The following is a 16,055-nucleotide window of genomic DNA, read 5'->3' as shown; positions in this document are numbered from 1 at the left end:
ATCTCCATGATGAGAACATAAAGGAAGATTAAAAGTCCACTTCACACTCTCTCTCAGTAGTGCCTTCTGTATTTTGTCTTGATTGATGTTAGCAAGAGCCTCTTTCAACTCTCACTCTGCCCCGATGAAGTTGGTTCCATTATCCGAAATCATCTCTTTAACTTGACCACAAATAAATGACCTACAAATAAAACTTCTGAGGGCACAAATACAGGAATCTGTGTCCAGAGAACAGGCCATTTCAATAGGAACAGCTCTACTGTTAAATCAGGTCAATATCATACTATATCTTTTGATATGAGTTCTACCCCTCTTCACCTCAATGAGACCACAGTAATTGATTCTAACATGACTGAAAGGTGGTAAAGCAGGTGTGATTAGATTCAGGGGTAAGTTTGCCATATTTTGTTCAATTTCATATCCAAGATAACGTCTACAGAAGAGACTACTTTACTGGGAGTAGCATTATCTCTGGTAATCCAGTATCTTTTATGGAGTTTTACCACAGTGACATGACATATTGTGAATATGGTCCATTAATAGTCTTCATAGATGACTATCATTGAGTACAATATCTGCATGTTTGAACTCTTCTGACATTGCTATCCTGCTCAATCTTCCGCCGACTCTCAAGATGTCATTGTCAAGGATCGCATCCAACTTCCAGCTACTGGTTTTCACAGCATGAACTTTATTCAACGAAGTCATTTAATCTGGAAAATAAATGAATTCACATAACGCCACTGAAACTTCTGTGACAGATCTCTGATACTCAAAACTGTGTTGGAATCTGCTGGTATCATTCAGGATGTATTTGAGGACTGATGTACTGTCCGTCCAAAATCCTGAATCGTCCAGAGTTAGCTCTGGCAAGAACTGTGGCTGCCAATTCCAGTCTAGGGATAGTCATGACCTTTAGTGGGTCTACTCTTGCCTTACCATCACAAAAACAACATGGACAGAACCTCTAGTGTCTGTGAGATGTAGGTAGCTTGCTGTACCATAGCCGATTTAGCCAGCATCGCTGAAGTGGTGTAATTGAGCACTGTCTAGCATCTGCTAAAGCTCAGATTCGAAAGTAGCTTGAGTTCCTCCAGCCACTCTTCCCATTTTTGTGCAAAGGCGGTATGAATTTCTTCATCCCATCTGCAACTCTTGTCCAATTATTTTTAGACAAGAGTCAAGACAATTTCAATCAGCTAAAAAGGGGATGAAGAAGCTTCATGTGACATTCCTGGATTTGGCTTATGCATATGGTTCAGTGCCACATGAGCTTCTTTGGGCAGCATTTGATTTTTTCAGGGTACCGATGTCGATAAAAAATTTAGTGAATGTCATGATCCCGGTGTTCTCTTCTGTCTCTGTCTCCCTCTTGTGTTCTTTTTGTTTTCTGTATCCATTCTCACACGCGCTCCCTTCATACACACACACCTCGCTTAGACACACCCACTTACTATCACGCTCATTCATTCTCCACCAGCTGATTGCCATCAGCCTTTCCATTACTCTTTCTCCATTTCCACCTGTTATCACTTTCTTCCTAATTAGCTTTCCTACTTCTAGTTCTCTTTTTCCCCTTCTCTCTGCCAGATTATTGACTATGTTAACGCGTGTTTCAGAGCTTAGCTGTTCGCATCTTGTCTTGTCTTGTCCTGTCCTGGTGACGTATGTTTGCAACCTGTGCCCTGCCAGTGCTGGAAATTACTGAAGTCTTTCTCTACCCAGCTTCTCTGTATCTGAGGGCGACAGACGGACCACGAGCCCTGATTTGTGTTTCTGCTGCGGGACGCTGAGTATCATTGTGGGATCACTCCTCAGTTTGATTCGACTACAAGAGACTTTCTGTTCTTCTGATTATCTGCTACGAGAGACTTTCTGTTTTTGCTACCCTACGTAGCTTGCATTATTTTCATTATAAGAACTGTTGTCTCGCAGATTGCATGTGGGTCCTTTTTCCTGAACGTGTCCTTGACAGAATAATCTGGCCAAAGGATGGACCCATTAACTGACCATTCCGTTCAGTCTGCGGTGGAATTTCAGGAAGCCATGCTGGGCCGCCAACAGGACGAGCTGACCACTACCCGTCGAGCAGTCGAATCCTTGGCGAGTCAACTGTCGGATCTCTCAGAGCAGATGCACCATCTACGCTCGGAACCTCCTCCGCGCCTCTCTGGTACCCAAGAACCCAGAATTAATAATCCACCCTGCTACTCTGGCGACCCTTCAGAGTGCCGCTCGTTCCTTACTCAATGCGAGGTGGTTTTCACTTTACAGCCACTCACCTACTCGCTGGACCGCACTCGTATCGCCTACGTTGTTTCTCTTCTCACCGGGAGGGCGCGAGAGTGGGGAACGCCGTCTGGAATGCCGACTCTGATTGCACCAGCTGTTACTCTACATTTAAGGAGGAGATGACTCGAGTGTTTGACCGGTCTTCACATGGTGTCGAGGCTTCTCGTTTGCTCTCATCTCTCCGTCAGGGTAAACGGTCAGTCCCGGACTTTTCAATTGGATTCCGCACGCTCGCTACAACATGTGGATGGAATGAGCCAGCGCTTGTTGCTCGATTTATTGAGAGTCTCAACACAGACATTAAGGACGAGATTCTGTCCCGGGAGGTGCCGACCCATCTTGACTCTCTTATTGACCAAGCTATCCGCATAGACAGACCTTTCGAGCTTCGGCGCCGAGCACGCGGCATGGAGAGGGCTCTGCTCTCCTCACCTCCCGTTTCTTATACCCCTCCTATTAATCCGGTTCCCGAGCCAATGCAGTTGGGGGGAATTCGGATCACTACTGCTGAACGTGAGCGACGCATCTTAAACCGACTTTGCCTTTACTGTGGATCTGCCGGTCACTTCGCTACCACATGCAAAGTAAAAGCCAACGCTCGTCAGTAAGGAGAGGGCTTCTGGCGAGCGCTACTGCTTGTGTCCCTCCGCCAAGTTCACGCACTTCTTTCCCAATGGTCCGGCTCTTCTGTAACCTGTCAGGCCCTTATCGACTCGGGAGCGGAGGCCAGTTTTTTAGACGAGACTTGGGCTCTTGAACAGGGAATTCCTTTAGTTGATTTGAATGACAGTACTCCTGTTTTTGCCCTTGATGGTAGCGAGCTTGAAAGAGTCAGCCGTACTACCATTCCGGTGAGTCTCACGCTTTCTGGCAATCACAGGGAGACTATTACCTTTTTTATTTTTCATTCGCCCTACACTCCCATTGTTTTGGGCCATCCCTGGCTCGTTGAACACAGTCCACATATTGATTGGGGCAAGGGGTCCATTCTCTCGTGGAGATTGTAATGTTAAGTGTTTAGTGTCTGCTGTTCCCCCTGTCTCTTCTGTTTCTGTGTTTCAGGAGGATCCTGGTGATCTGTCGGGTGTTCCGGAGGAGTATCTCGATTTGCGGGCGGTTTTTAGTCGATCACGTGCCGCTTCCCTTCCTCCCCATCGCCCGTACGACTGTTGTATCGACCTCCAACCTGGCACGACTCCGCCGCGGGGCAGGCTGTATTCATTGTCAGCGCCCGAGCGCGAAGCCATGGAGAAATATCTCTCAGAGTCCCTCGTTGCAGGTACAATTGTTTCGTCGTCCTCTCCTGCGGGCGCAGGTTTCTTTTTTGTACAGAAGAAAGACGGCTCTTTGCGCCCTTGTATAGATTATCGTGGGCTAAATGACATAACGGTCAAGAACCGCTACCCTCTTCCCCTTATGTCATCAGCTTTCGAGATCCTTCAGGGGGCAAAGATTTTCACTAAACTGGATCTGCGGAACGCGTATCATTTGGTGCGTATACGAGAGGGAGATGAATGGAAAACCGCGTTTAACACCCCCCTCGGGCACTCTGAATATAAGGTTTTACCGTTCGGCCTCGTCAATGCCCCTTCAGTCTTTCAAGCCCTAGTAAATGATGTTTTGAGAGACATGTTGAATGTCTTTGTTTTTGTCTATCTAGATGACATATTAATTTTCTCCCCATCTCTCCAGGTTCACGTTCAACACGTACGTCGTGTACTCCAACGTTTGTTGGAGAATCGCCTTTTCGTTAAGGCCGAGAAATGTACCTTTCATGCCAAGTCGGTCACGTTTTTAGGGTCCGTCATTTCTGCTGACGGAGTCAGCATGGACCTCGCTAAGGTTCAGGCTGTCACCGATTGGCCGGTTCCCGACTCACGAGTCGCTTTACAGCGCTTTTTGGGTTTTGCGAATTTTTATCGGAGGTTTATCCGCAACTTTAGTCAGGTCGCCGCTCCTCTCACCGCTCTCACGTCTGTCAAGTCCCGTTTTGAATGGTCGCACTCAGCCCAGTCCGCTTTCGATCGTTTAAAGACCTTGTTTACGTCTGCTCCTATTCTAGTTACTCCCGATCCCTCCAGACAATTCATCGTGGAGGTCGACGCGTCAGAGGTGGGCGTTGGGGCCATTCTGTTGCAACGGTCATCTTCTGATGATAAGGTTCACCCGAGCGCTTTCTACTCTCACCGTCTTTCTCTTCCCGAGCGAAATTATGACGTCGGTAATCGAGAACTTCTGGCCATTCGTTTAGCCTTGGGGGAGTGGTGTCATTGGCTCGAGGGCTCTCCTGTCCCATTCGTGGTCTGGACCGATCATAAAAACCTCGAGTACATACGGTCTGCTAAACGACTTAACGCTCGCCAGGCTCGTTGGTCCCTGTTTTTTGATCGCTTTGATTTTTCTATTTCGTATCGCCCTGGTTCCAAGAACCTTAAGCCCGACGCTCTCTCGCGTCAGTTCGATTCCCCCGTGGGAACTCCTGTGAGAAAGGAGATTCTTCCTCAAGGCTGCATCGTTGGTTCTTGCATCTGGGGAATCGAACGCTTGGTTAAACGGGCTTTATCTCGGGTCGTCACTCCTCGCCAATGTCCGCGAGACCTACTCTTTGTTCCTGTCCCCACTCGCTTGGCTGTCATGCAATGGGGTCACTCCTCCAAGTTGTTCGCCCATCCTGGAGTTAGGGGAACCATTGCTGTCATCCGTCAGAGATTCTGGTGGCCTACCCGCGAGCGCGATATCCGTCGATTTGTGGCCGCCTGTTCTATCTGTGCCCAGACTGAGTCTAGTAATTTGCCACCGGCTGGTCTGCTTAGACCCCTGTCTATTCCATCTCGCCCGTGGTCACATATCGCGCTCGACTTCATTACCGGACTACCGGAGTCCAAAGGCAACACTGTAATCCTCACTGTAGTTGATCGCTTTTCTAAAGCCGCTCACTTCATTCCTCTTCCCAAACTCCCATCCGCTAAGGAGACCGCTCAAGCCGTCGTTAGTCATGTTTTCAAGCTTCACGGACTTCCCTCGGATGTCGTGTCTGATCGCGGACCTCAGTTTGCGTCGTTATTTTGGAAGGAGTTTTGCCGTCAGATCGGTGCGTCACCCAGTCTATCTTCTGGTTTTCACCCACAGACCAACGGTCAGGCCGAACGAACTAATCAGATTGTTGGTCGTATTCTCCGCAGTCTCGCATTTCGTAATCCTTCCTCGTGGGTTCATCAACTTCCGTGGGCCGAATATGCCTATAATTCTTCTCCGCCCTCCGCCACCGGCTTATCTCCGTTTCACGGTTGTCTTGGGTACCAGCCACCTCTGTTTCCTTCTCAGGAGGCGGAGACTAATGTTCCGTCTGTCGCGGCATTTATTCGGAGTTGTAAAAGAACCTGGAGAGGGGTGAGGTCTGCTCTATGCCATACTCGTTCTCTTACTCGCCGTGCCGCTAATCGTCATCGTATTAAGAGTCCGAGATACATCTGCGGTCAAAGGGTTTGGCTTTCCTCTCGCAATCTTCCTTTACGATTCGCGTCCCGCAAGTTGGCCCCTAAATTTATTGGGCCATATTCTATCTCTAAGATAATCAGTCCTGTCGCGGTTAGACTTAGATTGCCTCCTAACCTCCGGCGCGTCCATCCAGTGTTTCATGTTTCGTGCGTCAAGCCCGTCGTCCGCCCCCCACCTCGCCAGGCTTCCCCTCCTGCTCAGGTGGAGGAAGGTCCTGTATATCGCGTACGTAAATTACTTGATGTCCGTCCGCGAGGTCGTGGTCACCAGTACCTTGTCGACTGGGAGGGATACGGGCCGGAGGAGAGAAGCTGGATTCCTTCACGGAATGTCTTGGACCGCTCGCTTATCGAGGACTTCTACCGCACTCGCCAGCCTCTACCCTCGGGAGCGCCAGGGGGCGCTCGTTGAGGAGGGGGTACTGTCATGATCCCGGTGTTCTCTTCTGTCTCTGTCTCCCTCTTGTGTTCTTTTTGTTTTCTGTATCCATTCTCACACGCGCTCCCTTCATACACACACACCTCGCTTAGACACACTCACTTACTATCACGCTCATTCATTCTCCACCAGCTGATTGCCATCAGCCTTTCCATTACTCTTTCTCCATTTCCACCTGTTATCACTTTCTTCCTAATTAGCTTTCCTACTTCTAGTTCTCTTTTTCCCCTTCTCTCTGCCAGATTATTGACTATGTTAACGCGTGTTTCAGAGCTTACCTGTTCGCATCTTGTCTTGTCTTGTCATGTCCTGGTGACGTATGTTTGCAACCTGTGCCCTGCCAGTGCTGGAAATTACTGAAGTCTTTCTCTACCCAGCTTCTCTGTATCTGAGGGCGACAGACGGACCACGAGCCCTGATTTGTGTTTCTGCTGCGGGACGCTGAGTATCATTGTGGGATCACTCCTCAGTTTGATTCGACTACAAGAGACTTTCTGTTCTTCTGATTATCTGCTACGAGAGACTTTCTGTTTTTGCTACTCTACGTAGCTTGCATTATTTTCATTAAAAGAACTGTTGTCTCGCAGATTGCATTTGGGTCCTTTTTCCTGAACGTGTCCTTGACAGTGAAAGCCTATTTTGGAGATTTGTAATTTAGTTTCTCAACTCTAGAATTTAGCACTACATGGCAATGCTTAGAGGTTGGAATAATGGCAGGATGCACAATTTCTCCACTGGCTTTTACCATGGCAATGGAAGTAATCATTAGGGCATCAAAATGGGTAGTAGGAGGAGAGCGCTTGGCTTCTGGGATGCGACTACCGCCAATCAGAGCATACATGGATGACATGACAACCATGACTACAACAGTAGCCTGCACTAATCGGTTATAGGGGCAAGTTAACCAATTATATTGAATGGGCACGAATGCAATTTAAGCCCTCTAAATCAAGGAGCATCTCGATAATTAAAGGCAAGGTGGTAGATAAAACATTCTTCATTAATGGTGAGGCAATACCAACAGTTTCTGAGAAGCCAGTGAAGAGTCTTGGGAGATGGTACGATGGGGATCTAAAGGACACAGTTCGAGTGGGAGAAGTTAGACAACAAGCAGTGGAAGGGTTGAAGAGCATAAACAGCTGCGCTCTACCAGGGAAACTAAAACTCTGTTGCTTTCAGTTTGGTCTACTGCCGAGGTTGCTGTGGCCACTGACTGTGTACGAGGTTTCTTTGACAACAGTGGATAAGCTGGAAGCGTTAATAAGTTCATATATCAGGAAATGGTTGGGAGTTCCACGCTGCCTCGTGGAACTCCCGAGCTCGTAGTAAACGAGGTGCGAAAGCAGGAGGAGAGGATGAGGTGTATAAAGGCCATTTCCCGGGCCAAGCAGGGAGAGTGGATGAGATGGGAGAGTGTGGAACAACACAAGATGGGCTGGCAAGACCTTTGGTCAATGGAAGAGAGTAGGATCAGTTTCCTTATCAGGTCAACATATGATGTTCTCCCATCACCACAGAACCTAAACCTCTGGGTAGGAGAGGATCCCTCTTGTCCTTTGTGTTCATCACCTGCCACATTAACCTGGCACATTTTGACAGGATGTAAGGTGGCTCTTAGCCAAGGTCGGTTTACTTGGCGCCATGACCAAGTACTCCGATGTTTGGCTTTGGCATTGGAAGACAAGCCTAACATGACCAACAAGTTGCCACATGTTCTAGCAAAACATTACACACAGAAGACAATATTCCTCCGCCCAGGCGAGCAACCACCAAGAAAAGGTGTTAAAACCAATTCTCGCTCAGGACAACTGGAATTTGCTAGGGACTGGAAAATGCTGGCTGATCTTGATCAACGGCTTATTTTTCCACCTGAGATTGCCACCACCAACCTCCGACCAGATATTGTTTTGTGGTCTGGATCAGCACACATTGTTCAACTGATAGAGTTAACAGTGCCATGGGAGGATGCTGTAGATGAGGCATATGAGAGGAAGAAACTGCGGTATGCTCAGCTGGCCACTGAAGCAGTGTGTGCAAATACACTGCAGCTATTAACACCAGACGGAAGGAGATTCACATCACCATTTGGAAAGAAGCATAAATGGATGGAAAAGCATAGGTTACTGTAAAGCTACGTCTTAGTTGGTGCTTATCTTGATCAGCTTATCAAGATGTCTCACTTCTTTAGATCATTCCTCCTCCTCAGGGATTGAGGTTAATGCAGTGCGGCAGTTGCTCACTAATTTGGTGAGCCTAAATCCACCAGTAGCACATACTGCACTAAGCTCTTTCACCAACATGACAGCTTATCTTTTATCCGAGATTGACTTAAGGCAATCATCCACGTAAAAGTTATTACGAAATTTGGATAAATCTTCATTAGATATGACCATTAGGCCAGCACAAGAATCTCAGATTAAAAATTTTTTGGAAACTTGTCTTGGCGAAACATACCCTCAATATCTGCCATCACAGCTATGGGCTCTGTAGGGTAAAAACTGGAGGATTTAGATTTAAAACTGGAGGATTACACCTAAGAGGGTATTCATGAGATCTTGATCCCGCAACAATTCTGAATTCAGTAAAGTACATTGAAATGAGGCGGCACAATCAAATACCACTCTGATTTTCTTTTCATGTCGAGCTCCAATTCTGGTACTTCTCTGCATGTCTTTAGGATGTCACTAATAAAGTCTCTGTAATCTGATAGGAATTCTTCATACTTCCTAAATCTCTTGAGTATACTTAGGGCTCATTGTTCTGCAATATTTTTTTAAGTGCATGGTCTCATTTGACAGAAAACCTTACAAATTATGAAAAAAAATAATTAAAATAGAACCCAGAAAAAGTAATGCAAGTTATTGATTTATTTTGTAATTATTCATGCTTGAGATGATGACCATTAGAAAGAATATATAAAAGGTTATCAAATTATTTTTTTATGTTTCAAGAAGTTACAAACAACTGTTATATTTTTTGAGACATCACACACAAACACATGCCTATCTGCATAATTATAGTTTTGACTTCTAAAGTTTTAAAATTTTGCTAGTAATTTAGCTATTGCAGTGAAAGTCCAAAATTTCAATACTGCTCAAAACCATTTTTTATTCATGATTAGTATTGCATTGCATAAAATGTGTGCTGGTCAACTAGTCTAATGGCTCGTTTCCACTGAGCGGACCGGTACGGTACAGTTCGGTACGGTACGCAATTATTTGCGTTTCCACTGTCAAAAGTTGTGAATGGTACCAAAAAGCCGAACCGTACCGTACCACTTCTTTGGGTACCCTTTCGTTGGGGTACCTAGCACAGTGGTACGGTACTAAAGCGTGGAGCTAGACTCACTACAGAACGTTAATTGGTTGACAGAGAATCGTCACTTGCGCGTGCTACAAGGGGAACGTCGACAAGGCAAGAGGCGCCATTTTTAAAACACAAACACAGTTGCAAAATAATGTCGCCGCACAGCTTAACATTACCGTGGTCGACCCAGGAGGTGCAGACCTTCCTGGGTATCATTGGTGAAGAAAGGGTGCAAAGGGAACTCGATGGCATGGTGAGAAACGAAAAGGTTTTTCAGCATGTTTCTGAGAGAATGGCTGCCGAGGGTTTCCACCGGACGTCCGAGCAGTGCCGAATTAAAAGCAAGAAACTGCGGAGTGACTACCGTAAGGTGAAAGACCACAACAGCCGGAGTGGTGTTCACAGAAAAAATTGGAAGTGGTTAGAAATGATGGACGCAATCTACGGACACAGACTGGCGAGTTTGGGAAGAGAAGGAGGCATCGATACGGCCACCTCGTTGCTGGAGTTGATGATGGAGCCTGCCGGTAAGTTCTTATAACTTTTAGTTGTGAAATAAAGTATACAACGAAAGCGGGAAAGCTTACTTTCAATGCACAACTTTTGAGCAAACCTGTTGTTTGTTTGTTTGCCAGCCAGTGTGGTATCAACAAATAATTTGCAAGCTAGCAAAACGCTAGTTTATTAGCCAGTGGTGAGCGGAGTAACTTACGTGCGTGTCCAGTAACGTTACTTGTACAGATACCCTAATCAAATATAACCATTTAACTACTATTTACTATACTACTAAACATGTTCTACTAAATAGATATTAAAGAAAGATGGGTCTAATGATAGAGCTTAAGGTAAGAGCTCAGTCTGAAAATTATGAAATATCAGAGTGAGATGTGAAAAAATGTCCACATTTCAATGGGCTTAAAGTTTAAAAATATTGTACTTTTTACACCGCAACATTGCTGTACTGTTTAAGCCTTAAACAGTACAGCATTGTTGTGGGGTAAAAAGTACAATATTATGCTTTGGAATGTAGTGCAGTAAAAGCTACTCTGATAAAATTATAGATACTTGAAAAATGTAGCTATGTACATTGACGAAGTAAAAATGTTTTGTTACTGTTTACTGCTATAATTGACTTCCCACTCAGTCCTACTACGTTGTATATTCTGTATTTATCTCGAACCGTATTGTTGCAGTTTGTGTAATTAGCGTGACTTGTGTAACTTTTCAGTTGAGGATCCTAGCTGTCAGGAGGAAATAGAGGGACTTGACGAGATGTCCACTCTTGAAAGCCCAAGTTCGCCTGCCAGGACATCAACACCGACACCACCACCAGAATCTGCTCCATCAACTTCGAGTGAACCTCAGCGTATAACCATCGGTAAGACATGAACACCAGAGTGAAAAGTTACACACTGAACATATATATTATTACCATTGTTATACAGATCATATACAGTATAATCTGGACATTGTATTGTAGTACTGTAGATGTGTCCCCCTTATATTGGTTGGCTCAAATCACAAGGATAAAAATGCCTCGCTAAACAACCAACATTCCTGTCTCTTTTGCATTCCAGGCAAGAGGAAAAGGGGGCAACAGGATGTTGTTGCGGCCCTGGTTGAGATGCAGGCAGCTGATGAGAGGCAGCAGGAGTGGCTGGAGAGGATGGAGGACCGTCGTGACCAGCGCTTCGAAATTATGCTGGAGGATGCCTGCGAGGCAAGGCGGCATGAGGCTGAAATAACTCGGCGACACATGGAGCAGTCTGCTAGCTTCAATCTGGCCTTCCTCGGCACACTCAGTCAGCTGGTGCAGGCGTTGTTGAGTAGTCGCCGCGACCCTGTGCCATGATCCAGCCACTAGTGCTTTTAACACAGCACTTTACACTCGTTTACTCTTTGTTTGCATTCGTTTACTTTTTGTTTGCACTTGTTTACACATGTTTTATTCTATTGTTGTTGCACAGCACATTTAACTGAAGCATTTGTTTGATTTTTCAAATTAAAGTACTTTTTCATTACCTTATGTGTCTTGGGGTCTTTCAGGAGCAGGGTTGAGAAAACACTGCTATAAATTGATGTCATTTTATTAACGTTCCTGTCATCTGGTGTCAGCGACACCTTTTGTTAATGATAATGGCGATTTGGGAGATTATGCTTGCCTTAAATACAAAGTGGATGGTAATGTGTTACTTTAAAATAGCTATTTTTAATATGATTTTTTAATTAACCTATTGCAAACTAAATCAGAATTAATTTATTTCTACATGGGTATTGGGAGCTCACACAGCAACTGATAGAACGGTACTTTTTAATCCATAAGTAACTAATGCGCTAGTGTTCATACAAAATAATTATGTAACATAAGTAGGTACTTTAGTTATTATTAACACAATAAAGTAACAGTAACACAATAAACAGACGCAGGCTACGTTTCTCAACACTGAGAATGAATACATAAACGCCGTTTTTCCAGACTCACGCTTATCAGTAATCCACAAATTACAGAACTTTCATAATCACTAAGCCATAGCGATTTTAATTTTATTATTTATTGTTCATCAATACTTAAGCATTTTATAATTTGCATGGCTGAATGTTTTCCTCTTATCTGAGTGACCATGAATGACGGAGTATTTTAAAATAATCCATGCGATCACTCCCGTGTGATCATCGAATCCAGATTAAGTTAACTAAAAACAATATTTCAACTTTCCACATCCACCCCAGCCCGTTTACCTTCAGGAGTCAGAAGTGCTGTGACTACTGTCCTGTCCTCACTTATGAACTCAGTCAGACGTCAGGCCGCGGGAGCGTAAGAGGATCGAGTGGGATTCTTTATTGCTGTCGATTTTCAGTCTCTTTTTAATGATAGGCCTTACGCATCTGTCAATCATCCCCGCTAGCCATTTGGGAAATGACCCCAGCGCTATGATTGGTCGAACTCCGCTTCTTTTGCTTTTGCTTGATTTGAGGACTTTGCGTGCACTGAAGCGTCACCAGGTTTTTGCGTAGTTTAGAGTGACAAATCGTACCACCGTACTTTGAGTTCAAAATGCGTATCCGCTACGCAAAATGCGTTCAGGTTGGTCATTAGTAGATCATTAGTAGATGGTTAAGTTATTAGGCCTAATTGATATATTATTAATCACTTGATATGTATGTCAAACTTGTTTTAGCATTATCTCAATCAACGGTTAATAATGAACAAAAAATTATCAAACCAATGGTAAATCATCAGTATATAATTTATTGATGCATCAAAGTTTTAAGCAGGTCTGTGTTCAAAAGCACAAACATGCAAGTATGTTAAAACAGGGTTTTAAAGAAGAGTAATTTATTTGTTTTCAAGCGAATAAACATTTATTAATGACTTTCAGTCAGAGGATTGCAGTGGTTTATAATGTGAACCGGTTTTACCTTCCACTGAAGCTCACATCAGGTGCATAGCAGTTAAATAGTCCATGTGTGTCCGAGAAGACAACTGTCTGTACCCTTCAACAATCAGCACTTACACTGCAGTAAACACATGAATAAATCATTGAACAAAGCTTTCTGCATCCCCTAATCTCAAGCCTAAACTATTCATCACACATAAACATGTTTCATATCATTTATAGATCTTGCTGTTACAAATAATGTTATAAATCTCATGAGCATAACAGTACGTAAAGTGTTGGTGTGGCATACTTGCATTTGTATAAACACTAACGTACAAATGTTTACTTTATTCTACTTTTCCCCAGAATGAATTTTCATGTGGACTTTAAGGTTTCCATGTTGTTTAAAAGTATTTCCACACCGGTGGCATGTCAAAGGACTCTTTTCTTTGTGAATGATCGTGTGTTTTGAAAGGTTTCCTTTCCGAGTAAAACTCATTCCACACTGTTGGCAGGTGTAAGGCTTCGCTCCACTGTGAACTTTCATGTGGTTTTTAAGGGTTCCTTTTTGCCTGAAACTCTTTCCACACTGTTGGCAGCTGTAAGGGCTCTCTGCAGTGTGAAGTCTCATGTGGTTGTTAAGGTTTCCTTTTTGCCTGAAACTCTTTCCACACTGAGAGCAGGTGTAAGGCTTCTCTCCAGTGTGAATTCTCATATGGACTTTAAGGTTTCCTTGTTGATTGAAAATTACTCCACACTGTTGGCAGGGGTAAAGCTTCGGAATTCTATTGTGAACTCTCATGTGGACGTCAAGATTTCCCTGCTTTTTGAAACTTAGTCCACACAGGTGGCAGGTGAAATTACCTATAGTCCCTGTCTTTTGAGCCGTTTTTCGTGAGGAAGTTGTTTCAGCCTGTGAGCAATTCAACGACTTTTCTTCAGTTAAGAAATCATGATGTGTCTTGTACTGATCCTTCTCTTTCATTGCATTCAGATTTTGACCCTCCTCTTTCAACAGCATCAGGTCTGAGGCAAAAAAAAAAAGACAGAAAAAATAATCCCAGTTTAATGCCACAAAGCACAAAAATTTAGACAGGTAAAACATTAAACAGTCCCTCCAGGATTTCGCGGGCCTTTTTTGTGATTGTTGCGGCCTAAAATGCCTGATGTTGCGGCCACTTTTCTAAAAAGTTACGATGAAAGTTGTGCTGTTCTTTGGCATTTGTTTTTATAGGTTAAAACGGCAAAGGTAGATAGATTTTTAGGGATACTTCACCTCTGTAAAGATGAATGTGTATTTAAAATGGGTCATTTACAGTTTTTTACAATCGCTATGACAATTTTTTCAATACTTTTACCAAATTTCCTAAACTCTTAACACAGTTAGCACTACATCAGTCTGTGTAAGCTATACTAGTAAAACATTTCTTGTTGCTTTAACACAAAATGCATACAATTAACACAAATTTAAAATGCTTGAACTTTTACACACAAGCTCAAACGAGACCAAAACAATGGATTTTTACTGGCAAATTTACCAATGCTTTAACACTGTATGTCAGAACAGATAACACCATGTTCTAAACCTAACCCAGGCTTAAGTCAAGGTAAACAGCTGTTTATACACAAATGTATCCCCTGTATTTTATTCTATTGTTACTGAGAAACAGCTGATTGAATTATGCAAATATATAAATTTATTTTTATTTATTTTATTCATTGCAGCAATTCTGTCTCTGTCTTCGTTTTTTCATTACAGTAACTGTACATTCTATAAAGCACTCTGAGATGGGTCTTTTTTTATTGAATTTCTGCAGCAAAAGACCTAAACCCAACAAAACTGTAGAGAGGCTTCAAAAGAAACTGCAGTGCAAAACACAATCTATGATCAACACAATATACTGTCTGTTGTATAAGGGCAGACCTGACACATATACAATAATGCAGTTTCTGTAATTCCATCTGATGTTCGTGTTTTTATGACATTGTGCTATGATTGACTAAATCTTCCTGTTGGATGAGAACATATGCCAGTGTTTTGAAAACTTATTTGATTTTGAGACATGTTTGCAGTGTTATGGTAGACATAGTGTATTGTTGCTAGTGTATTATTGTATTTTGAAAATTAGTGTTGGAGTTTAGCTTACAATGTGTGATTTTGAGCATGAAATTAACTGTTTAGCCAATTGTGTGTTGTAGGTGTGTCGGTGCGTTAAGAGTTTAGGAAATTTGTTAAACGTCTTGAAAAAAAATTCATAGCAATTGTAAAAAAAACTGTATGTAGTAGAAATGTGAAATTATTTTTGAATTTGCCATTCCCAAGCTACGCCCTACCGGTAAGAGAGCGCAGTTAAACAACAAGACTATCTACTAGTGAGTCTCCGTGACAAGTTTGTCCGGGATTTCGAGATCGCCAAAAATATCCGGGATTCGGCTTTTTCGTTCTACAGTCGCCATTCATTATGTTTACTGTGGCGAGCAGGACGAAACTGAGGTCCGCGGGAGAACGACGCAAGTGATTACTGATGAGCGACACGTGTGAGAAGCACCGGTCTCGTAACTCTCACGGAGGAGCGGGAATTTTCTTTTTATTGTTATATATCTTTTTTGTGCATGTTATAGGTTTATAAAGTGAAAAAGCCCAAAGTCCACCCGAAAGGGACTTACCATGTCCCAGAGAAAACACTGTTCACCATCTGCTCTATTGTAGTCCAGCCTTTACTTCAGAGACAAATGTGCTCACTTGGTAACACACGTTATAATGCGAGCCTAGCTGCAAAACAATGTTGCATGTAACTTTGAAATGTGTTTTACTTTTACCTATTTTGTAAAAAAGAGTGTGTCGCCCGTTGTGTGAGGAGAGTGAGTCGCCCGTTGTGTGAGGAGAGTGAGCTGCAGTGTGAGGAAAGTGGACGACGCTTTGCAGGAGACCACAATGATTGGTCAAAGTTGCTTGAAAGTTGCGGTAATTGGTCAAAATTGCAAGTCGCTCTGAATTCACGGGGATTTGTTGAAGTTGCGTTAATTGTTGTGATCGCAACATCGTGAAATCCTGGAGGGACCGATTAAAACTAATAACATGTATGTTAGATCGTATACACCAGGGGCCTGTACCATGATGGTAGTTGAAAAAAACTCAGG

The 16,055-nt window shown here is 43.5% G+C and overlaps 1 protein-coding gene across 2 annotated transcripts in view; it reads right to left on the bottom strand.

Moving 5' to 3' along the window:
* Positions 1-12,763: 12,763 nt before the first annotated feature.
* Positions 12,764-16,055, bottom strand: part of LOC143718624 (uncharacterized) — a 46,287-nt gene continuing 42,995 nt past the window's right edge. For both annotated transcript variants that reach the window (XM_077209646.1, XM_077209647.1), the window contains one exon: positions 12,764-13,940. In XM_077209646.1, the coding sequence (XP_077065761.1) occupies positions 13,267-13,940 (674 nt within the window). In that variant the 3' untranslated portion in view covers positions 12,764-13,266. The remainder of the gene's footprint in view (positions 13,941-16,055) is intronic.

The sequence above is a fragment of the Siphateles boraxobius genome, unplaced genomic scaffold (assembly GCF_051911475.1).
Source record: "Siphateles boraxobius isolate OS27281-9 unplaced genomic scaffold, OSU_SipBor_1 61, whole genome shotgun sequence".
NCBI lineage: Eukaryota > Metazoa > Chordata > Actinopteri > Cypriniformes > Leuciscidae > Siphateles > Siphateles boraxobius.
Note: the sequence above shows the minus strand (reverse complement) of the source record. Positions and strands in the feature narration are given on the sequence as shown.